The 24014-nt window shown below is 39.9% G+C and overlaps 1 protein-coding gene across 1 annotated transcript in view; it reads left to right on the top strand.

The window, feature by feature from the left end:
• Positions 1–19520: 19520 nt before the first annotated feature.
• Positions 19521–24014, top strand: part of FSIP1 (fibrous sheath interacting protein 1) — a 276680-nt gene continuing 272186 nt past the window's right edge. The window contains exon 1 of the mRNA XM_036734577.1: positions 19521–19646. Within this exon, the coding sequence (XP_036590472.1) occupies positions 19521–19646 (126 nt within the window). The remainder of the gene's footprint in view (positions 19647–24014) is intronic.

Below are 24014 nucleotides of genomic sequence, written 5' to 3'. Positions count from 1 at the left end.
ATGTGAGTTATTATCAGTAACTACTATAGTTAGTTAATATTTTCTGTTAATACCTAACTTGATGATAGTCATATTCTGGAAAATTATTGTGCTGAATCTAATAAGATTAAATTTAATACAGAGATGGTTGTTAAAGCACTTGGGCTAAAAATCAACTTCACAAACACAGACTGGCTGAGATGTGGTTAGACAACAATTTGTCTGAAAAAGAAAACTCTTTTAACGGATTGTATGTTCAATATGAGTCCACACTATGATATGGTAACCAAGAACCCTACTGAAAGTTTAGGCTACTTTGAGAGACATGACACCATGAATAAGGGAATTATAATTCCTTTGTACTCTGCTCTGGTCATATCATATTTGGAGTTTTCTGTTCAGATTGGTACACCATATTTTAGCAGTGAAATTGATAGATTGTCTAGGGAAGGGCTATAGGATTGGTGAAAGCTCTTGAGTTCAGGACATATGAAGATCAGTTGAAGGAACTGTGTATGTTTAGCCAGAAGAAGGGAAGGCTTAGAAAGGCCATGATAACTACCTTCAAATATCTGAAGGACTGACATCTAGGTAGTGCATTAAGTAGAGCTCTGTGCCTGGAGTCAGGGTGACTTAAGTTCAAATCTAGCCTCTTATCAATTTGCAGTAAGGAAGATAGGAATTAATACAGTTTTAGTGGGTAAAGATGGACCCAATCACTTTACCTGAACCTTCTAAAGTAATTACTTTGAAGCAGTATTGTGTGCCAGGTGGGCAAGATGAAATTGCCAATACCATAAAGGAATATGTCGAAGCAGTAGGGTTAGTCTCTACAACCACTCAATAGAATAATCCTGTATGGCCAGCATAAAAGTCAGATGGAATGTGGAGAATGACAGTGGACTATAGACAACTGAATAAAGTGACTCCATCCTTGTATGCTGCTGTTCCAGATATTGTTACCTTAATAGAAAGGATCCAGAAATATGATGGGACTTGGTACGCAGTTATTGATTTGGCCAATGCTTTCTTTACGATTCCAATAGACTCTAAACAATGGGACCAGTTTGCTTTTACATGGCAGGGCCAACAGTATACTTTTACATGACTGCCACAAGGATATCTGCATAGCCCAACTATTTGTCATAGGACTGTGGCTGAACATTTGGATGAATTGAAATTAACTGGCGTACAGATTACCCACTACATAGATGATATTTTGATACAGGAAGAAACTGTAAAAGAAGTGGAGAAGAGTTTGATGCTTTTAATTGAGCATATGAAAAGTAAAGGATGGGAAATTAACCCTACAAAGATTCAAGGACCAGCTCAAACTATAAAATTTTTGGCATACAGTAGAATAAAGGACTGCGAGAAATTCTCCCACAAGCTCGACAAAAGAGCCGAGATTTTCCTATCCCCACCAATAAGAAAGAGGCACATTAGTTCATAGGTCTATTTGGATATTGGAAGCATCACATTCCATATCTCAGACAAATTTTGAAACCCTCATATAAAGTTACCAGGAAAAATATGAATTTGATTGGGGATTTGAACAGAGTAAAGCTTTTGAAGAAGCTAAAGCTGCTATAAAATTGGCTCTGGATTTATGGCTTATGCAAAATGGACCAGTGGAATTACAAGTACAAGATGACTATATGAATTGGAGTTTATGGCAGAAACAACAAAGCTGAAATGCACCCGTAGGATTTTGGTCAAGGAAACTACTTTCATTTGGATTAGCAGTTATTAGCTGCATATTGGGCTTTGGTAGAGACTGAACAACTGACTCTGGGCCATGAAGTGATATTAAGGCCTGGAATCCCGATTATGACTTGGGTAATGAGTACCCCAGCATCTCACAGAATTGGACATGCACAAGACACTAGCATAACTAAATGGAAATGGTATATTCAGAATAGATTGAAAACTGGCAAAAGTGGAGCTTCTGCTCTGCATGAATCCATCGCAAACATCAATATTGATGGAAATGACAAATTCCCTGAACCAAGGCAACAGTTGGTACAATCCTTGGTAAAATGGAATGACTGAAGAACAGAAGAAACATGCATGGTTTAGTGATGGGACAGCAAAATATTTGGGCCACAAAAGACATTGGAAAGCAGTAACCTATAACTGATGTACTAAGAGAATTTTAGAAAGTACCGGGATAGGTGGAAGTAGTCAATATGCTGAACTTATGGCAGTATATCAAGCTATTAAAACAGAGAAAGGAGGCCAGTGTCATATATTCACTGATTTGTGGGCAGTAGCTAATGGGTTAGCTACATGGATGCCAATGTGGAAAAATCAAAACTGGGAAATTCATGGTAAACAAGTCTGGGGCAAAGAACTATGGGAAGATATATGGGAAATGTCTTTGGTTACTAATTTGTCAGTTTTTCCTGTAGACGCTCATGTGCCCCTCACTATGCCAGAACATGAGTACAATGCACCTGCCGATCTACTAGCAAAGATTGCTACTGAACATATTGTTCCTACTCTCGACACCAACTGATGATCTGGTACTAGCAAACTGGGTCCACCAAATGGCCGGCCATTTAGGGGACCAGGCCACACATCAGTGGGCACAATATTGAGGTATTAGTGTTACTTATTCACTGTTAAAGCAAGTACCAGAGGAATGTCATATATGTCAATTGGAGAAGGATCAAACTGTTCCTAGGGTAGTAACTGGAGAAATAGCAAGGGGAAAAGTTCCAGTCCAGATTTGGCAGACAGATTATATTGGACCACTACCCCAAGATAAAGGATGTAAATTTATATGTACTTGTGCTGACACCTATTCAGGTGTACTAGTGGCTTGTCCTTATAAGAATGCAACCCAGAAGAACACCTGTAAAACTCTAGATATTATAAGTCCATATTATGGAACCCCAATGCAGATTCAAAGTGACAATGGGTCACATTTCAAAGGTAATGACATGGAGAGATATTGTGTATTGAACAATACAGAGTGGATATATCGTATTCCATGTTATCCACAAGCATCTGGATTGATAGAATGAATGGATTGTTGAAAGAACAGTTAAAAAAGTTAAGTTCTAATAATTTGTGTCAACATTGGAAGGGTAATTTGTTCACTGTTTTACATAATTTGAATAACAGACCATTAGGAGGAAGTATACCTCTAGCCAGAATGATGACCCCGAATCTGCAAATTAGAAAACAGCAAACATGTAAGATCCAAAATATTGAGTATTGGACTGTGAGGGAAGATGACCCACCACCGTATCCAGGAATACCTGGTTCAGCAGGATATGATTTACAATGTTTAGAAAACCTTTGGTTGGATAGAAAAGAGATAAGAAAAATCTCTACCTGGATATGTATGAGAATCCCTAAGAATGATTTTGGATGGATATTACCTAAACCAGGATTATCAGATCAAGGAATACATGTATTGGATGGAATGATAGATTCTAGTTATCAAGGAGAAATTATTGCGACACTCCACAATTTCGGTGAAGAACCTGTACAGTTGTGTAAAGATGATAGAATAGTTCAATTGATTATTATTCCTTGTGAAACAATACCTCTTGTGAAAACTGACCCTCCTTCCAAAATACCTGTCAGAGGAAAGGAAGGAATTGGTTCTGCTGATAGAATAAAATTGGGAGCTAAAAGTATGCGTAAAGCAGAAGCCAGACGATGTTCCAAAGGCTGCAGAAATTATAGCGCATGGTAAAGACAACATTGTAACAGTGGTTTACCCAGGAGAAAATGATTATGAAACTGTATCTTTGACTCATGTATTCTATCATGAATGAGGCTATGATAGTTTCTTTTTGGGCTTTTGTCTATTAAATGTTTGTGAGATTTGTTTCCTGCAGGCTTAGTACCATCCATGTGCAGATGCCTGATTGCTTAAGCTAGATGTCACCCTCTGATGTGTTCGGATGTCACCTCTGGACCTGTCCACAACTGTGATGTGTCATCTTTGGATCTGTCCATGACCATGATGTGTCATTCCTGGACCTGGTGTCAACTGAATTCTAGATGCACGCTTACTAAAGAACTGACCTCTTGAATAGGACTCTATCTTTTGGGGCAGGGACAGCTCTACCTCCAATTTCAACAGGAAGAAGCTTTGGAGGATGAGACCTATGCCCCTTACCCCAAGATTTTGAGCCCCATTTGTTCGAGGGGGCAATGATAACATTGTTTTATATACTTTTCTTGTGTTATTCCTATTATATTTTTGTGTAAAGTTCTGTTGACACCAGTTATCCCAGAATTCCCACTGTCATATGTAATGGATAAGAAAGATCTTGGGGCTGAATGTAGTAGCAATTAGATGTGAAGATCTTTCCCACCCATTAATCTGCTATGTGACCTGCTTACATCACAGGAAGCCTGCATCATATGTGGTGGGAGGAGCTTCCTTACAGGAAATGGAAGTTATGTCACAGGAAATGCTGAGAGAGAGGGAGAGGGAGAGGGAGGGAGAGAGAGAGAATGAGTGAGTGTTATGGCTGCTAATGTCCACCCTCGTGATTGTTAGAACTGAACAGGCTGACTTAGCTGTACTGTGAGTTTGTTTTGGGGAGGACACCAGCAGGGGGTCAGAGAGGTGTTGGGATGGCAAGTTTCCAGGTTGCGATATTGTGTGTGGAATGTTTTATTGCTGTGGTAGACTGGATAAATGGCTTGTGGGATATGGTTCTGTGGTGTCTGAATAAATGGTTTACTTCTCCCTTCTATGTGGAGAGTCTTGTACACTGTGTGATACAGAACTACATAGGCATTCTGACAATTATCTACATTGTTCTTATTGCCTTGCTGTTACGGGGAGATAATATATAAACAGCTATATGCATATAAATTATATACAGTATAAATGTGAGGTAATCTTAGAAGGAAAACACTAGTGATGAGAGAAATTGGGAAAAACCTCTTTTCAAAAGTAGGATTTGAGCTGAGTCTTGAAGGTGAGGAAGGGAAGCCTTCTTGACATGCAGTACAACCAGTAAAAAGGCATGCATTTGGAAGATAAAGTATATTGTTTATAAGGAACAGAAAGAGGGCCAGTGTCACATGTGGTGTTTAAAAAAGTTTGAGAGAGATAATTTACTAATAATATCAGCATTTTAATAAAAGGCTGGTCATTTGGCCATCTCTGTTGGACCAAAGGTCCCTAACGGTGGTGGGCTCACAGTTCATATGCCCTTGGAAGAGCAAGTATTCTTGAGGGTAGCAGTCAACTCTGATCAGTCAGCAATTAATGAGAAAATGAATATTACATTGAGGGGCTGGGCTGTATTATGAGGTTCTTGGAGTTGTGACTTGGATCACCTAAATCTTGATCAAAGAGACTTACCAATTTCCATATTACCTGTCTGACAAAAGGCAGAATCAACACTTCCTCAGATCTATCTGAGGAAGCCCAAACTTGGAATTTCTTTTACTGTCTTTGATTAAATCTCCGCCATCCTGACTGGGTGTTTTAGAAAGATTTTCGACACTGGTTGATTTCCGGATGAGGAAGTAGTAAAAGGGAAAAACCTTGATTCTTATTCATTAGTTAGTTATTAATACCAGACAGAAATAATTTCTAACATACTTATTTGTAGAGTATGTGGAGGAGAATAAGGTAAAAGAAGAATGAAAAGTTAGGAAGGAACTAGGTTATAAAGGGTTTTAAAAGCCAGAGGATGTTATATTTTATATTTGATCCTGGAGGCGATTCACTGAGTGGTGGTGGTGGGGTAACATGGTCAAACCTGCTCTCTAGGAAGATCAGTTTGACAGCTGAGTGGAAGATGCACTAGGGTGGGGGAGAGACTTGAGGCAGGGGGCCCATCCAGCAGGCTATTGCAATAGTCCCCATGTGAGGTAAGGGGAGCCTACATCAGAGTGGTGGCTGTGTGACTGGAGAGAAGCCAAGGTACAGGAGAAATGCTGAATGTAGAAACACGACTTGGTAACAGAGTGAATATGTGGAGTAAGCCCAAGAGAAGAGTGGAGGATGACACTGAGGTTGAGATAAGGAAATACTTCCTCTCAATTGGACCTCTCCTAAAGTGGAATGGACTGCCTTGGAATATAGCCAGTTCCCCCTCTTTGGAGGTCTTCAGGCAAAGACTGGATGACTCCTTGTTGGGTACACTGTAGAGAGGATTTCTCTTCAGGTACAAGTTGGCTATGGAGTTTTTTTCCAACTCTGACATTCTGTGACAAGGGCTCGAGTCTGATTCTATCATGGGGAGGCTGCTTAGAGCAGGAGCTGAGCTAGTCCAGGCCTTTTGTCCAGTGAATCTAAAGTTTCCCTCATTTTGCAGAACTGGCTACACTGTTAGGAAACAGTAGGAAAACCAGAGAGCAAGGTGAGACCTGTTTGGTAGAGGAACACAGCTCTTAAAAAAAAGCCATACACAATTGAGTGGCTTTCTCTCTGTCTCTGTATCTTCTGTAGGTTTCTTATAGAGTTAACTGCTAGAGGTTTTAAGGCTCAACATTCATCAAAGGGCTTAGGCAATGATAGTCTGTGACAGTCAATGACAGTTACATCCTTGACAACATCTTATAAGTTCTTTCTTATTCTTCTGGGTGTGATTGTGCCAGAACCTAGGGAATCTTTGCAGTGAGAGTTTGAGGGGCCCTAATAGTTACACAAGAACAGGATGAAAACCACTTCTCCTTTTCTAGTAACCAGAGGGTGTGATGGAGGTCATAAACAGACTGGATAAGCAGTTCCATGAGCTATAAGAAGTGGTTATATGGGAGGGCGGAGTACAAGCAAGAACCTGCTGAGCTCTCCCCACAAACCCCTCAAGATACCTGTAAAAAATGACTCTAAACAAATTCTAGCACAGCAGAAGCTACAAAATGATGCAGTAAAATAGGTTTTTCAGCCCAAGACAATCTGGAAGGCCAACAGGAAGGGTCTGTTGCACCATGCTCAGAGCAGAGTGAAGCCCAGCCTGGGTCATGTTGGCACAGATGGAACTGGAGCAGGCTTCAGGGTACTGAATCACTGGCAACTGTGGTAGTTTCCAGACTTCTCAACCCACAAATGCCAAACAAGTTCAGTGTGAAAGCTCTTTCACCTGGGTGAGAGAGAGGAGTGTGGTCTGGCCACAGCCCTGGTGGCTGCTTCTGGAGCTCTCAGCCTATAGATGGTGGAAGAACAGAGTGGCTGATCTGAATCGCAATCGTGGGGGGTGGTCGTGGGGTGAGGAGGAGCACTGGCGTGGTGAAGCTGGTGGTGGCTGTGGAGAGGGAACCCTTCTCGTAGTTCCAGGGCAGAAAAGAGTGCTTGTGGGTGCTCATGGACCAGAGCGCAGGCCAGGAGAGGAGTAAACACCTCTCTTTTGATCATACCACTTTGGAGAAACTGAGACTTTAGAGGTCCCTAGAGATATCTCTGAAAACAGCTGCACAAAACCCCTGAAAACTGGGGCAGTATACTTTCCACTTTACAAAGAGCTCAAAAGTCAAATAATTGGCTGGGAAAATGAACAAAGAGGGGGAAAAGAATAAGACTATAGAAGGTTACTTTCTTGGTAATAAGATGTTTTCTTACATCCTTGGTTGCGAGGAAGATCAAAGCATACAACTGGATATATTAGGAAGGCAGAATTTATGATTTCAAAGAGAATCTCATATGTACCTAAAAGGTCCGGAACCGCAAGATATAAGGAATTCTCTAGGCAGATGGCAGGAGAACTAAAGCATGTATTTACACTCCACAATAACAAGCCCACAAACCAGCATCCCCATTTTGATATTTTCATCAAAAGCTTCCAGGCCCAATAAGTCCACCTTACAAGGGTAACCAGGAGGCCACAGAGAAGCGAGATGGTATGAGGCAAAATCGTATACATGCTTCCCCTCTACGGTAAGAAGATTACCCACTAGCCTCTAGTCAGCTCTGCTACCGGCAGCTCAGCTTTGGCTGTAGGCGTCTCTGGCTCCAACCGGAAAAGGAAAGGAGGATCTTCAAGCTGTCCTCTCCCCTCTTATAGAGTTTTTTACATCATCAAGCGCCGCCTGAACGACCAGGGCCGATTGGTTCTTGACTTGGCCCCTCCCCCTAGCATAGACCACGTTAACACACCTCCCCTCAGCCAGCGCCACGACTCATCACACAGGAAGCTCTGGTCCTGCCCCGGAAGAGCAAGCTCCAGCGTCCAGGGAAGCTCAACGAGGCAAGCTGAGTCATTCAAAGAAAACAAAGTCCATTCTGGCTACACTGGAGGAAGACAGCAAGGTCAAAGCTCCTACATCCAAAGCCTCCAAGAAAAATATGAAATGGTCTCAGGACACGGAAGAACTCAAAAAGGATTTGGAAAAGCAAGTAAGAGAAGTAGAGGAAAAATTGGGAAGAGAGATGAGAGTGATGCTTGCTAAAAGGAGACCCCCAAAATGCTGAAGAAAATAACACCTTTAAAAATAGACTAACCCAAATGGCAAAAGAGGTCCAAAAGGCCAATGAGGAGAAGAAAGCCTTAAAAAGCAAAATTGGCCAAATGGAAAAGGAGGTCCAAAAGGTCACTGAAGAAAAAAATTCCTTAAAAATTAGAATGGAGCAAATGGAAGCTAATGAGTTTGTGAGAAATCAAGAAATTATAAAACAAAAGCAAAAGAACGAAAAAATAGAAGACAACGTGAAATGTCTCATTGGAAAAACAACTGGCCTAGAAAATAGACCCAGGAGAGATAATTTAAAAATTATTGGTCTACCTGAAAACCATGATCAAAAAAAGAACCTGAACATCATCTTTCAAGAAATTATCAAGGAAAACTGCCCTGATGTTCTAGAACCAGGGGGTAAAATAGAAATTGAAAGAATTCACCAATCACCTCCTGAAAGAGATCCCAAAAGGAAAAATCCTAGGAATATTGTAGCCAAATTCCAGAGTTCCCAGATCAAGGAGAAAATATTATAAGCAGCCAAAATGAAACAATTCAAGTATTGTGGAAACACAATCAGGATAACACAAGATTTAACAGCTTCTATACAGGTAGGTGTGAGTCAATTCCCTAGGTACATAAAGAAGCTTATGTGCCTCCTCCTTTGGAAAGACGAGTAGATAGAGCACTGGGCTTGGAATCAGGAGGACTCATCTCCATGCGCTCAAATTCTGCTTCAGACACTTACTAGCTGTCGGACCCTAGGCAAGTCACTTAACCCCATTTGCTCTTCATCTGTCAAATGAGCTGGAGAAGGAAAAGTTAAAACACTCCAGTACCTTTCCCAAGAAAATGTCAAAAAAGGGATTATGGAGAGTCAGTCACAACTGAAATGAATGAACAGCAACGATGGAAAGAAAAGGGAAAGATGGTCACTATGGTTACCAAAAACAGGAAGGCCGGCACTGATCTTTGTGTTAGGAATGTGGTAACTAGTAACAATAACCCTGACAAGGGCACCAGCCTCACTTTCTCTGAGGTTGCCTGTAGCCAGTCTGTAACACCTGAGCCAGGGTTTCTAAGATGCCTCATGTTGTGGAATTTGATGCAGGAAAAAAGGGCATTTGATTTGGACATGGAGGACCTGCCTCTCACTTCCAAAGTGACCTTGGGCTCAACACTTAGGATTAAAGGACATCTAAGGCCCCTTCCAGCTCGAGATCTACGATCCTGGGACTACATTGTTGGGAAGAAGAGTCAGAGAGCCAGAAGACCTGATGAGAACTGTGTGGCAGAGTGGTTCTAGTTTTCTGGTTACCTAAGCAGCCTTCCCTGTGTATTTTTGTGTTCCCTTTGTTGTGTATGTCCTTGAGCAGAATCTTGTATCACAGATTGTACAGCACAAACTGCTGGAGTCATCAAGGCACAGAACTATATATATGTGGTGTCCCAAAAATCTTAGTGCAGTGTTAAGCTCTCACAACTTAGAACAGCATTAAGAATTTTGGGGCAGACTGTATCAAAAGGCTTTGGCAATGATGATGCTGTGTCCCAGCTGCTGACAGCTGATTCTTAGCAGGACTTGGTTTCTTTTGAACATGTATCATGTCTGTTATTTCAATCAATAAACATTTATTAAGTGTCTGGGACCCTGATAGATGATTCTATGATCTTATAATAGATCTCAACCTGGCACTAGACCAAGTGCCATTATTGATTAAGGATTGATAATCAGACTTATTCATTACAAAGATTACTTTGGCTAATGAATGAAGAGAGGGGATAGCCTGGAAGCAGGGGACCCACTAGAACACTGTAACTACAGTAAAGTGTGCAGTGGAAAGAGCACTGAGCTTTGGAAATAAGAAATATATGGGTTGAAGTCCTGGTTCTATTATTAATCTGCCAGGTGACCTTGGAATAAGTCACTTTCCCTCTGGGCTTGAGCCTCTTCATCTATAAAAGCAACTTGGACTAAATGGTTTCCAAGCTATCTTCCTCTCAAAGATTTGTGCACTGAAATTTGTCAATAAGCTATGCAGTAGGCAATTGTGAATGCACCACTGGAATTCAGGGGAAAGGTACAAAATTGAGAATTAGACTGACGGGCTGGAAAGCTGATGTTAAAAGTAAGGATGAATTTGTCAAGGGAGAAATCAGAGAGTAAATGTGCCCAAGGACAGAGTGCTGGGGCTGACCACACTGAAGGCACAAGAGAAGGAAGACCTGAAAGGGAGCAGCTGGGGAGATGGAGAACCAGAATAAAGCAGTGTAGTGGAAGCCATGGTTGGTAGGAGTATCATGAAGGAGAGATGATCAACAGCATTAGCTATTCTCAAGTGTTAGTGTTAAGGAATATTTTATTTGACTATAGGATTTAAGACCAAGGCCTTTTCTTTATATAATTCTAACAGTATTTCAACTGAATTCAAACTTATCTGTGGGAAATTTCCCTTTTTAAAAATTTTTTTTTGAAGATCCCAAGTCAGAACTTTGGTTCCAATTCTTCCATAATACATTCCCATTATGCAATTCCAGACAGAAGGGGAGGAATATAGGAATGTATAAACTGCATATAGATGTTTGTATTTCTGTCACGATTTGGAAAAAAATTGGCAAAAGTAAGAGTGATTGTGGAAGATTGCCATCTATGTGATTATCTCATCTCCAATTTGTCATGTATGTCTTCTGTTTGTACATAGTGATTTGCATGTTGTTTTCCCCATTAGATTGTGAGCTCCTTGAGGGCAGAGCCTATTTTTGCTTTTCTTTCTATCCTCGGCACTTAGCATAGTGCCTGGCATATAGCAGGCACTTGATAAATAGTTGTACATTTGACAATGTTATTTATAGCAATTTGCCTCCTGTGTAGAGAAGGTGGGGGTGGCGGGAGGGTAGGGTGGAGGTGGGGGTGAATTCTGAATTATCTGGACTTCTGAAAGGCACATAAAACAAACAAACAAAAAACTCTCTATTCCATTATCTGAGATTCAGTTTGTTTTTTAAGTCCCAATGGGATGCCCTAGAAAGTCTTCAAAAGTATTCTTCCTACTTGGCCATATAATGACTTTTATGTCTTTAAAAGATACCTTCCACCTCATATAGCAGCCCATTCCATTTGTGACATTTCTTATCAGAATTTTTTTTTCATTATACTGAGCCCAAATATACTCACTGATGATAGATAGCCCTACATACAATAAATCCACTTCTTCCACCTATCCCTTCAAATGTTGGAAGACAGCTATTACGTCCAGCCTTCCTTTCCTCCTTCCTCCTCCTCTTCCTTCTCTTTTCCTCTCCTCTTTCCTCACTTTATTTTCTTCCCCTTTCTCCCTTCTTCCCCTTCCTTCCTTCCCTCCCTTTCTCCTCTTCCACTTTGAGAACAAAGGATGAACGATCTCCCCTTCCTTCTTCCTTCTCTTCTCTATTTCTTTCCTCCCTCTCTCCCCTTCCTTCTCTCCCAATTTCTTGAATTCCAAACACGCGTTACCCTACCTTAGTATTAGTAAGGAAAACCCAAACCAACTAACCAGCCAACCAAAAAAGCCAACACTAAACTTCAAGCCGGAAGATCTGAGTTCAAATCCGCATTCTGCCACTTACTACCCGTGTGACCTAGGGCAAATCTTTTAACCCGTCAGGGCCTCAGTTCTCTGCATCAGTGAAAGGAGGGGGTGGGCCATTATGGAGTAACTTTCGTCGGCGGTGAACGGCTCAGTCGCGATTTGACCCTGGGCTCGGGGTCGGGAGACGTCATAATCAGTAAAGAGGACCTTTCCGCGGAAGGTGACAGCGGGCCCTACTCCGCCCCGCCCCCCGGCACCCGACCTCTAGGGAGCAGGTACATTTCCCACTTCTTGGGGAGGGCAGGGCGGTTCTCCTATCGCGAGAGTTAAACCCTCGTGGCCGGGGCTCTTAGCCGGGAAACTGGCTTTTGGTTGCCAAGGGAACAGCGTTCTCGAAGTCTCCGGGGGCGCGGTGGGTCCCGGGAGAAAGGGCGGCGAGGACGTAAAAGGTGCTTCCGCGGAGGGAGTTTGTGACGTAGTGCGCGGAACAGGGAAAGTTCTGTCCCCGCTTCTGCCCATATTACCTTACGTGCACAACGGTCGGGGACTGCATCTTGCTTCTGTGGATTCAGAGGTGGGTGACAGACTCGGACGCGATTGGTGAGGGGGCGGGACCGACCGCTTAGAGACTGACCAATGAAGGGCCGGGCCCGAAGAGATGTTTGTGCGGCTTTCGCTCCGGTAGCGACTTGGGGCTGAGTCTGTGTGGGGGAGGGGGGTATCCCAGGGGTACCAGTGATGGGGCAAGGGCTCGACTATGATGGGAATGTCCGTGGAGAGGAAGCGGTGGGCTAGCTTACAGGTATTTGTGTGGACGGAAGGGGGCAGGGGCTATGTTAGAGTCCAATGAGAGGGTTGTGTGAGGGCAGGGCAAGGCGTGCCCCTGTCGAGTCCTACGAGAAGACGGGGCGGGACCGTGTCTAGGTTGTCGACCGGGCTCGGGGGCGGGGAAATGCCAGAGGCCCAATGAGAGGGCAGAAGTGAGACATTAGGCGTGCCAATGAACAGGCAGTAATATGGGGGTGGGTGTGTGTCTCTGAGCGGTTTCGGGGCGGGGCAAGTAAAGGGGAGGGGTTATATTGGGAATCCTATGAGAAGAAAGCTGAGGGCTGTGCTAGGTGGTTCAGTGGATAGAGTTCCCGGGCTTTCTTGGGTTCAAATGTGACCTCAGACACTTACTAGCTGTGGGACCCTGAGCAAGTCACTTAATAGCCCTGTGAGCCTCCGTTTCCTCATCTGTAAAATGAGCTGGAGAAGGAAATGGTAAACCACTCCAGTATCTTTGCCAAGAAAACCTATCAGGAAGAGCAGCCACGACTGAAAGACACTAAACAATGAAAATCACTGAGGCAGGATTGATTTTCTGCCTCCCTCCTCCATCTCACTTTTTATGTTACCTGATGCCCATCTTTTTTGAGAATGGTCCAGGAGTTTAAATAATTTTGTTACAAAAATTTTGTTACAAAATTTTGTAAGTTTATATATTTTATAGTTTTCAACTAGTAAGCATTTAAAAAAAATTCTCTCATGTCCCTCATCATGGTGGGAAAAAAAAAGCAAAATCTCACAAGGAGCACAGTTAAGCAAAACAAATTCCCATGTTGGCCAAAAATGTATGATTCCATCACTTCTCTGTCTGGAGATGTAGAGCATTCCTTGTCATTGGTCCTCTGGAATCATGGTTGATTATTGTGTTGATCAGAATAACAGACTTTTTAATAAGCATCTTTACTTGATCAGTAGAGGTGTAACTGGTCTGCATTTTTTTCCTTCACTTTAAAATACATGTGTCTTCATTTCCTCTAAACCAAAAACAGTTGTAAAGGTGGACTGATCCAATTCTATTCTAAACCATGCCATTTGAAAGAGTGCTTCTTCCTGGAAAAGATATAAATTTAGACTAGGGAATACTATGAAGTGAGCAATGGCTTATTATGTCTTTTACTGTCAGAGGGCTAGTGTAGAAAACATTTTGCTGAATTGCTTGAATTTTTAGGCTGAAAACTTACCACTTGAAATGTCATAGAATATAATAATCGGAAAATATAAATTAAATAGTTTTCAACACTACTGGCCTGGTAAAAACAAAGCATAGGAGTGATTTGGGTTAGTGAGGAGCCCATTACATATACTCTGAACTACCATGCAGCCTTCCATTTTCTTGTGATACTTATTTTAAAAATCAATATGCTACGATTTAGCATCATCATAACATAATTAATAGGGAGCTGGCCTTTGAGTTATGAAGACCTAGGTGCCAATCCTCACAAATACTGGTTTTGTCTCACTGGGCAAGCCAGTTAATATCTCAGTGTCCCAGGCAATTTCCTAAATCTATAAATTGCAGAGCAGGTGTTAACCTGTACTTTCCTCGCTGATAATTTCATATACCAATGAAATCATAGGTCCAGCTTAAAAAGAAAGCTACAATTTATGGCACGTCCAGAGCTCAGTGATTTGACGCCATTGCTGATGTCAGTATTTCAGTAATGGGTATTACATTTTAAAAGGAATAAGCACATCTAGAGGTGGGTGATTAGTATCAGGAAGCTGTTGTCTTACTCCCTCCACATACTCTGTGATCCAGTGATACTAGCCTCTGTGGTTTCTCTAACAAGACTGCATTTCTGTACTCTGGGGATTTTTCACTGTGTCCCCAATATCTGAAGTTCTTTGCCTCATCTGTATTTCCTGACTTCCCTGATTTCTTTCAGGTCCCAGCTAAAATCCTACCTTCTGTGAAAAGACTTTCCCCATCCCAATTAATGCTAATGACTTCCCTCTGATTATTTCCAGGTTATCTTGTATATATCTTATTTGTACCTAGTTCTTCCATGTTGTCTCCTCCATTGGACTGTGAGCTCCTTAAGAGCAGGGACTCTCCTCTCCCCCCCTCATCCCCCCTCACCTTCTTTGTATCCCTGGTGTTTAGCACCAGTGCCTGATACATAGTAGGTACTTAATAAATGCTTGCCGGCTTGACATTTAATTACATGATAATGAGTGGTTGAAGGAACTGAATATATTTGTGCTGTAGAAGATGTGACAGTGGAGACATAATAGCTATCTTCAAATATTTGAAAGGATGTCATATGGAAGAAGAATTAGTCTTACTGCTGCCTAAATATATCTACCACAGTGCAGAAATTGTAGAGGTAAAAACCTAAGTTTTAATGCTTAAGCCTAGGTTCAGATATCAGGCAAAAAAAAATAAACCTGAATAACAATTAAGATTTTAACAAGGCTTCTTATAGACAAAATTATGTCAGTGTGACAAAGAATTCTTTTACATATTGCAATCTTGTACATTTCTCTTAGGCCATAAAAGTTAGGAAAAAAAAAACCGATTTATGACATTGAAAGAAGCATTTAGATTATAAAAATTGAAAAATTTAGTTAAGCAAAGTCATAATCTCATACATCCCCTTAGGAAACAAACCTAGTTAAAAAGACTATAGGTAAACTAAGTCATGTTACAGATTAAAGTACATTTAGAAAATTCACAGTTGGCTGATTGAGGGGGAAGATTTACATGTCACCAAGAGAACCAAGAGAACTGGTATCAGAGAAATCTTTCCTTACTCAGTTAGCTAGGAGAGCTAACAAATAACTAAATTATTTGGGGAGCTTAAACTCCCCTTTGGCTTTTATGGAGGAATGTCAGAGAGTCTTCCCTTAACATTATTCTTTTAGGAGTCAGGTTTTGGTCTGGTGAGGTTAATATTAATAGAAGATAGGCTTTTAGTTAAACAAAAGTTGCAGGAGGAATGATCCAGTGCCCTGAATAATAAAAATTAGTGAAAGAAAATAAAAAATTCCCATAACAAAACTAAAAGTCATAGAACAATTGCTGATCTTCAATGGCAGATTCTCCTTGATTCCAGTTTCCTACCCAATAAATCACAGATTTGGACCCTACCTCCCAAAATGACTATCAACCATTTAGAGTTTACTGTAAAAAGATATTTAGAAATTAAGAAAACTCAAAGTAAACTCCCCAATTTTTTCTCCTGGTCCTTCATTATTACTTTATAAAGAAAGATTTTAAAAATGTCACTGATTTTATGTATAGAAATGTTATAGAAACTAGTTGTCCTGAATAATGCTAGCTAAATGAATCAGGAGGTATGTTAAATATGCTCTAACTCCATATATGCAATCAGTTGTTAAGTCTTGTTGATTCTATAGCCCCAATAGCTCCCAAATTATTGTATTTCTCTCTATTTATAACCATACTAGTTCAGTGCTTTATCATCTCCCATTTAAACTATCAGAATAGTCTCCTAAGCAGTCTTCCTACACTCTTCTCCCATCTTTAATCCATCCTCTATACTATACCTAGTATCAGACTTAAATATAAATGGTCCACATATGGGCTTATTAACACAAATTAACATTATGTCTGTTATATTGTATTTTTATTTGTTTTATTAAACTTTTCCCAGTTACATTTTAATCTAGTTCAGGCCATGTTGGGAGTTTTGCTGGCCTTGAGTTTGCTACCCCAGCTCTATACTGTTGTCTGATTGAGGTTCCTAAAGCACAGGTCTCACCATGACACTTCCCTGATCAAAAAACCTCATTGGCTACCCATTGTATCAAGAATAAAATGCTGACCTCTCTTTCTTGCTTTTAAAGCCCTCCACAATCTAGCTCCAGCTCTTCTTTCCAGACCTGTTATGTATTGGTCCTTATCATGCAACCTACTTTCCAACCTACTGGTCTATTTGCTCTGCCCTCTACACAGTACTCTGTCTTGTGTTCCCATAACTCCATAATGCTCTTCTGCTTCATCACTACCTCTTGAAATTCTTAGCTCCTTCAAGGTTCAGCTCAACTGTTACCTCCTTCAAGAGGCCTTGCTAGATTTTTTTGTTAGCATCGCTCCCATACCTCATCTATTCTATATTCACTTTGCATATTTGAATTTGCTTCTCTCTGTCCATTTTGTATCCCTCAGTAAAATGAAAGCTCCCAGAAGACAGGGGCTGTCTTTGCATCCACTGTGCTTAACACAATGCCTGGAGTACAGTAATGCTTAACAAATACTTCTTGAACTGAGTGGAATCTTTGATTAGAATCTTGGAGGGAAAAGTAGAAATTTAGTTTCACTTGCAACTGGATGGTGTAAAAATTACTTAGAAAGATATGAAGAATGATTTCTCTAAAGATTAAGTAAAAAAGAATTGAAGAAAACAGAAGAACTGATTGGGCAGTTCCTTTGACATCGAGTCTCAGCCACATTCATCTATGGTCGGAATGAAATTTAATGGTTGGTTTGTTTTTGCCACCTGCTGAGTACCCAAATGGGCAGCAGGGCTTAGCAATGTGACCATCCAAATTTGACTACTTGAGGCAAAAGGCTTGTCTTACAGACCAACTACTGTTAAGTACACTGGGGAGGTAATGTTCCCTGTTAATTTGTATCTGAGTCAGGTGATTTTGTTTTGTATATTTGCTGGAATAAACAATTTTTAGAGCAAACTCAGTAATGTCCCCAGACGTCTTCCTGCTGATTATATGATATTTTCCATCTCTTGCCTCCAGCCTGGTATTAAAAACCCCCAAAACAAAATAAGCTTAGCTTCATTCAAAGGAAATGAATCTCACTGTGTAATCCTTTCCTTTTAGGCTATAGAAATACAAACTTGGGGATGTATCTCTCTACTTAGAGGGTTTTGTTTTGTTTTGATGGGGGAAGGAATAGTAATCTTTCATGTAGAATTATTTAACAACAATATGTTGGGAGACATTCTTTCTGTTTCATTATTTTTGGGAACAGGCACAATGGAAACAGAAGCCTAGGTCACTTTCTGAAGAATTTTTAAGCTTAAGGAAAGTGAAAGACAGACTTCTGGATACTATTTGACTTTGGCTTGTCATTGGTATTTAGAATAAGCCTTTTACTTTATTGACATGTATTATATGTGTTCACAAAATGCTTCTGTCTCATTGCTCCTTTTTAAAGGGACATTCTCTGACAGAATGTTTAGGGCAGTTACAAGATATGTGGCCTTTTAGTAAATTTTGACATTTTTCATACTGTGTGTCATCCAGGGTGATCCATCATGTAATAATAGCAATGTCAAGGCCTGTCCCTAAGCCTAAGCCTTTCTAAAGAGCCACAGTGATGTTGGGACAAATGACCTTTTCATTTATTGAGATAGACAGGGTCAACACATCTGGGTCAAATAGCGCAAGAGCCTAGGGACACTCAATGGCTCAAAGACAAATATGTTGTACCTGCCTCTGTTCTTTTTCCTTTCCTACTTCCAACACTTTTGTGTGAACTCTTTCTATGCTCTTCACAAAAAGAAAGAGGGGAGTGTTTTGCATGAAATTGAAGGAAATTATATTATTATGCCTAAAGGGGAACAATCACTTGGCTTTTTCCATTCCATTGTGTTTCTCCAGAGAAAGAAATTCTTTTATTGAATGCTGAATGCAAATTAAGGTGGTGTGTTCCAGGGGGAGTGAAGTTGGAATTTATATATTCATCCTTGGAGAAATTGGAAAACACACCAATTATTAAGAGGAAAAAATCTATAACCTTTCTATTTGCTTCCTTGTCTGTTTTCTTCCCTTCCCCTCAGACATATATACTTACCTAACATTGTTGAATGACCCTCATCAAATCTCTGGTCAAAGGATGCATTCTAGAGGTTAGAGAGGATTTGAAAAATGTTTTTCTTTTTTTCCAGCCAAAAATGAGAAGGGAGATTTGTAGACTGAAGAGGAGGATAACTAAGATTGTGAAAGGACCAGGAAATCATATTCAAAGGGACTGGGAAGTTTAGTTTGAAGAAGAGAAAACTAAAGAGGGAAATGGTGGCCAGTTTCTGATAATTGAGAAACTACCTTATGAGGGGGAATAAGCATGAAGACAAAACTGAGAACTGTTGGATGAAAATTACGAGGCAAATTTTGGCTTAGTGTAAGAAAAAATATTCCAAAAATATGATGTTCACCAATAGAATTTCCTTGCATATGATGAGCTCTGTATTATTAGAGGTATTCAAAAAGAATTTAGTTGACCATTTACCAGCCATGCTATAGAAAGGATCCTTGTTTTGAGTAAATTAGACCAGATGGCTTCCTTTAAAAAAGTCCCTTTCAGTTCAAAGATTCAAGTATCTACGATACTCTGATATAGTGAGGAGTGGGCTTGTTAAAGAATAGGATGTAGTAAGGACAGGATGAGGAGAAACAGAGCACTCTTATGAAGTGATCAACTCAGGGGAAAGTGTGGATCAATTCTGGTTGGGATGGAAAGCCCTACTAAGTATTAGAGGAAGGACATGGATATTATAAACATTTCTTTTGGTGACCAGTAATGTCAGTTGCAGGCTTTCAGTGCGCGTCAGTTCTTTATTTGTACCATTTGCCAGATCAGCCTGCAATTAAAAATTTTGCTCAGTGGTAGCACCAGTCCATAGAATGAGTTGTTTAGATGTGAGAGAAAGGCCATTGGTCTGACTCTATCAGCCATATATATTTTTTATAGATTAAGATTTTGAGAGTTTGTAATATTTTGTACGTATTAATTATTTAACCCATGATGATGTAGCGTGGTTTTTTTGGTCTCATAAGATTTCAATGGATATTATAAGAGGAAACTTGGATGGAATTTCACGACCAGCGTCAAATTCAAGAATTCATCCAGAGAGCAGAACTTCAAGTGCTTCTTTGGAAGTCCTGACACCAGAACCAGTGTCTATTAAGGTAATTTTCTTATTGAAAGTAATTTCAATCTCCCCTCTTTAAGCAATTGTGAAAAACTAAAGTGATTGTTAAGAAGTTATTTGAACTTCTCTGAATCCCATGTGCACATGCATCAGAATGATTTTTTGGATGTTCTAGCATCATTGGTACTGAATAGTACTCTCATTTTCCTCTTTGGGACATTTCTTTTTTTATACTTTACTTTTTCCTGATGTGCTTTGATATAAATTTTATTTTAAGTAAAAAGAATGGCATTCAAACTGTTACTTAATAGGCTTTTATTGACTCATGATATATAAAAGGTATAGTATCACTGCAGATGATTTTGGTAATGGGAATATGCTAGAGTGCTTGATAGGTCCATTGCCTGTATGGCCCTTGTGTTTTGTGATCTCTTTTGGGCTGATTAAAATAATAAGTAATTGATCATTTGAGGCATTTGTTTTCTCATCTGTTACAAGTGAAGATCTGTATTTGCTCCAATTAAGATTAGAAAATAAATTAATTGATAAAATGATTCCATGTGCCGATTCATTCATGCATTTGAGAAACATTTATCACAGTCTACTATATCTAAGACATTTTGGTAGAGTATGAAAAATAAGAATAATGAAAATAGGTAATGTTTATATAATGCTTACTATGTGCAAGGTACTGTGCTAAAGTCTTTACAGTTATTATCTTAATTGATCCTTGCAGCAACTTTGGGAGGTAGATGCTATTATTACCTCAATTTTACAGATGAGGAAACTGAGGCAGATAAGAGTTTAATTGACTTGCCCAGGGTTGGAGGCAGGATTTGAATTCAGGTCTTCCTGACTCCAGGCCCAGTACTCTTTTCTACTGTACCACCTAGCAGCCATGAAAGAGACATAAAGAGGAATAAGACATGGCTCCTGCCCACAAAGAGCTTAAAATTTAATAGAAGAGATAAGACATTTACTTCAGTAAATATAGTACAAGAGTGGTATAAAACCAAATGATACAATTGTTCAGAGAAGGGAAAGAGCATTTTCTGACTCAAGGTATTAGGAGGGCCTCAGGTAACATTTGAGCTGGATGGAAGGCAGGAGGGTGGCGTAGGAATAATAAGGAATAATCAGGGCAGGGTACTGGAGATAGAAAGCATGGAAATGCCTGGTGATGGTCTTTTTCAGCTGATTTTGTGGAGAATGTGAGTCATATAAGATTCAATTAAACATTTTTTAATTGCCTATTACATTCAGGGCACTCTGAAGATGCAAAGACAAGTCTGCTCAAAGAGTTTGACATGCTGAATTGGTATCCAGTTTGAAATATCCAGTAGGCAGTTCAAGATGTTCAACTGTAACTTGGGAGAGAGACTCAAGGGCAAGTTATATAGATTTTGGAGCCTATAGGGATGATAATTAAACCATGAGAGCTAGTGAGGTCATCAGGTAGGAGAGTGTAGAGAGAGAAAGAAGAGAAAAAGGCCCAGGACAGAGCCTTGGAGTACAGCCAGTTAGGGGGCATGATATGGAAGATGGCCCATCGAGGGAAACTAAGAAAGAACAGTCAGATAGATAGGACAGCCAAGGGGCATTAATTCACAGTGATCCGAGAGTATATGAGAAGAGAGGGTGCTCAACAACATCAGAGGCTGTAGAGAGTTTGGTAAGGATGAGGATTGAGAAGGAAGGCCAGCAGATTCGGCACCGACAGAAGAGATCCTCAGTAACTTCAGGGATGTCAGTAATTTTTGAGAGAGTCACTGGTAACTATTTTTGCATGGCTAAAATGTACCAATTGCATGTTTTTATGTCCTGCTGTGCACGGCTGGCCTGTCTGACAGCTGGTTTCCCTAAAGCTTGCCACAGCTGTACTGTCCCTGATGTTTACATTAACCCTCCATGGAAACAACATTCTCTGAGTTGTGGTGGGCAGAGATCAGATGTGAGGGGGGCAAAAGCATTATTGTTTTATTTAAGACAATAAATATTTAGCAAGTGCCTGCTGTGGGCGAAGCATGTGCTGATGCTGGAGACACAAAAATAAATGAAAAACAGTGCCTGTCCTCAACAAGCTTACATTCTACTGGGGGATACAAAATGTAAACAAATGAGTAAATACAAGATAATTTAAGGAGGCAGAGAGTACTAATGACCAAGAGGACCAGGAAAGATTTTATATAGAAAGTGGTGTCTTAGGTAGCATTTGAAACTAGGTCTTAAAGAAAGCTAAGGATTATATGAGGCAGAGGTGAGGAGAGAGAGCATTCCAGGCTTGAGAGGGAACCTGGGCAAAGCCATGGAGGCAGCAGATGGGATGCAAAAGTCAGAAAATAGCAGGTAGGTCCATTTCTCTGGAAAATAGACTGTGTGAAGGGGAATAATACCTAGAAATGTATGGCAGAGTCAGAGTATGAAAGGCAGCAAACATTGACTTTTAAAATTCCATAGGGTTATAGGATCTAAAACACATAGGATTATAAAGGAAAGCAACTATATATGTAGTTATCACATTTATATAATTAAAAAATGTTCAAGGGTCCCTCATCTAGAGCTCCTTGTCTAGAGCTAGAAGGGACTCGAGGTAGCAATTGCTAAACTCTTTTTATGAAAGGACATTCTGAGGCACAGAGTGGTTAAGTGACTTTCTAGGGAATTGTTAACTTTTCATTTAAAAGAGGCCATCATAGATTTTTACATGGGTAAACATGACATTGTTAAATTTCTTTTCTTCTTATTTCCTTTGGTTTTGCTATAAGGTTAGAGAGGATGGAAAAGAAAGAAGAAAAGAGATAAAGAACCCTGAGCAGATAAGGAATGCTAGAAAAACAAGACAAGATATTCCTTTTTACTAGGTCAGGAGCAGATAAAGATATCTCTAGTTAGAAATCAGAGTTTAGATGGAAGAAGCAGCCGGGCAGGGATTTTCGATAAAATTCTCAAAGCATACCCCCAAATTCAAACTAAACCATTTATATTTTATTTGAGAGGTAGTATGGAGCCACTGAAGATGTTTGAGCTGGGGAGTAACATAGACTTGTGCTATAGGAGGATGATTTTGGCATCTATTTAGAGCATGGATTGGAGAGGTAAAGAGACTGTAGACAGAGAGATCAATTAGCAGGCTGATCAATTGTGAGAATTTAAGAGCTGTATCTGTGCTCTTGGTCAGTCAGAAAGCCAGTGGCCTTTTCGTACAGGCACAGATAACAGAAGTGCCTGTAGGCATAACTAATATTTTACTTTGAAAAGAGGTTTTATTCTTGTTCAATTTTCATGTTTCTGAGTTCATCGGGAAAATTTAAGCTACATTTGTTTAATTGGTTTCAACAAATATTAAGTACTTACTATATGCACACTGTTAGTGTTGCAAAGATTAAGAATGGTGCAGTGCTATCCTTTAAGGAGCTTAAAGCCCAATGTGGGAATGTAACATGTGTAACACAAGGTGGACTGTGGTACAAAGGAGAGATCAAGACAAAGGACTCTCAGGAAGTTGGAAGGAGAGACAATGTTTTCTTATGTCAATAATATGGGAAGGAAGCAGTAGAGGAGAGGAGGGATGGGCACTGAGTAACATGGAAAAGGATGGAGGTGATGTAAATTGAATAAAATTTTTGTGAGTTGAATGATTTGCAGAACTCATGTACACATCTGTTAATGTCTAACCTAAATGCTTTCTTTCCTTTTGGTCCCTCCTCATGCCCAGTGGAAACATACCATGTGTACTGATAGCTATACTGTTTCATTATAAATATCTTATAACCAGTAAGTTCACAGTGAGCAGCCTTTTCTTCTGGATGAATGATCCCAGTTATTTATTTAGAACATAAGTCTTTTATTATCACAACCACTTAACTATTTTGATCATTCTTTTTAATGCTTCAGAATCTTTACATCTTATCTAAGTTTTGAAGCAGAAAATTAAATATATTACACTAATAAAAGTCTAACCAATTTTGATTGTAGAGGGGAGATTGGTACGTAGTTTTGATATGCAGGCACTATATTTGTGACATACATTCTTGAGTTATGATGTTTTTATAATAAGAATTTTAAAATAACTAACACTGCATTATTGGCTTGTATGTACAGTACTTGAGTATGAAAAACCCAAGATTTTGTCATTGTTAAATGATAAATTTGGCCTCCTACATAAAAGGATAAGGTTCATGAAAGTTAGTCATTCCTTGTTAGTCAGACTCAAGGAAAATCCATCCAGGTTTGTGCTTTATTAATGCTGAAATATGTTGTATATGGTCTGCTATTTTCTAGGAATGTGATATTTATAAAATCATATCTTGCAAGGCAGATTGTATCCCTTCTATACTGTACTAGATGACTTTATGAGTTACTGGTCAAAAATATTTCTCATCTAGTATCTAACCATTTGCTGAGG

Source organism: Trichosurus vulpecula, chromosome 8 (genome assembly GCF_011100635.1).
Source record: "Trichosurus vulpecula isolate mTriVul1 chromosome 8, mTriVul1.pri, whole genome shotgun sequence".
Taxonomy (NCBI): Eukaryota; Metazoa; Chordata; class Mammalia; order Diprotodontia; family Phalangeridae; genus Trichosurus; species Trichosurus vulpecula.
The sequence above is the reverse complement of the archived record's forward strand: the minus strand, read 5'-3'. Positions and strand labels throughout refer to the sequence as shown.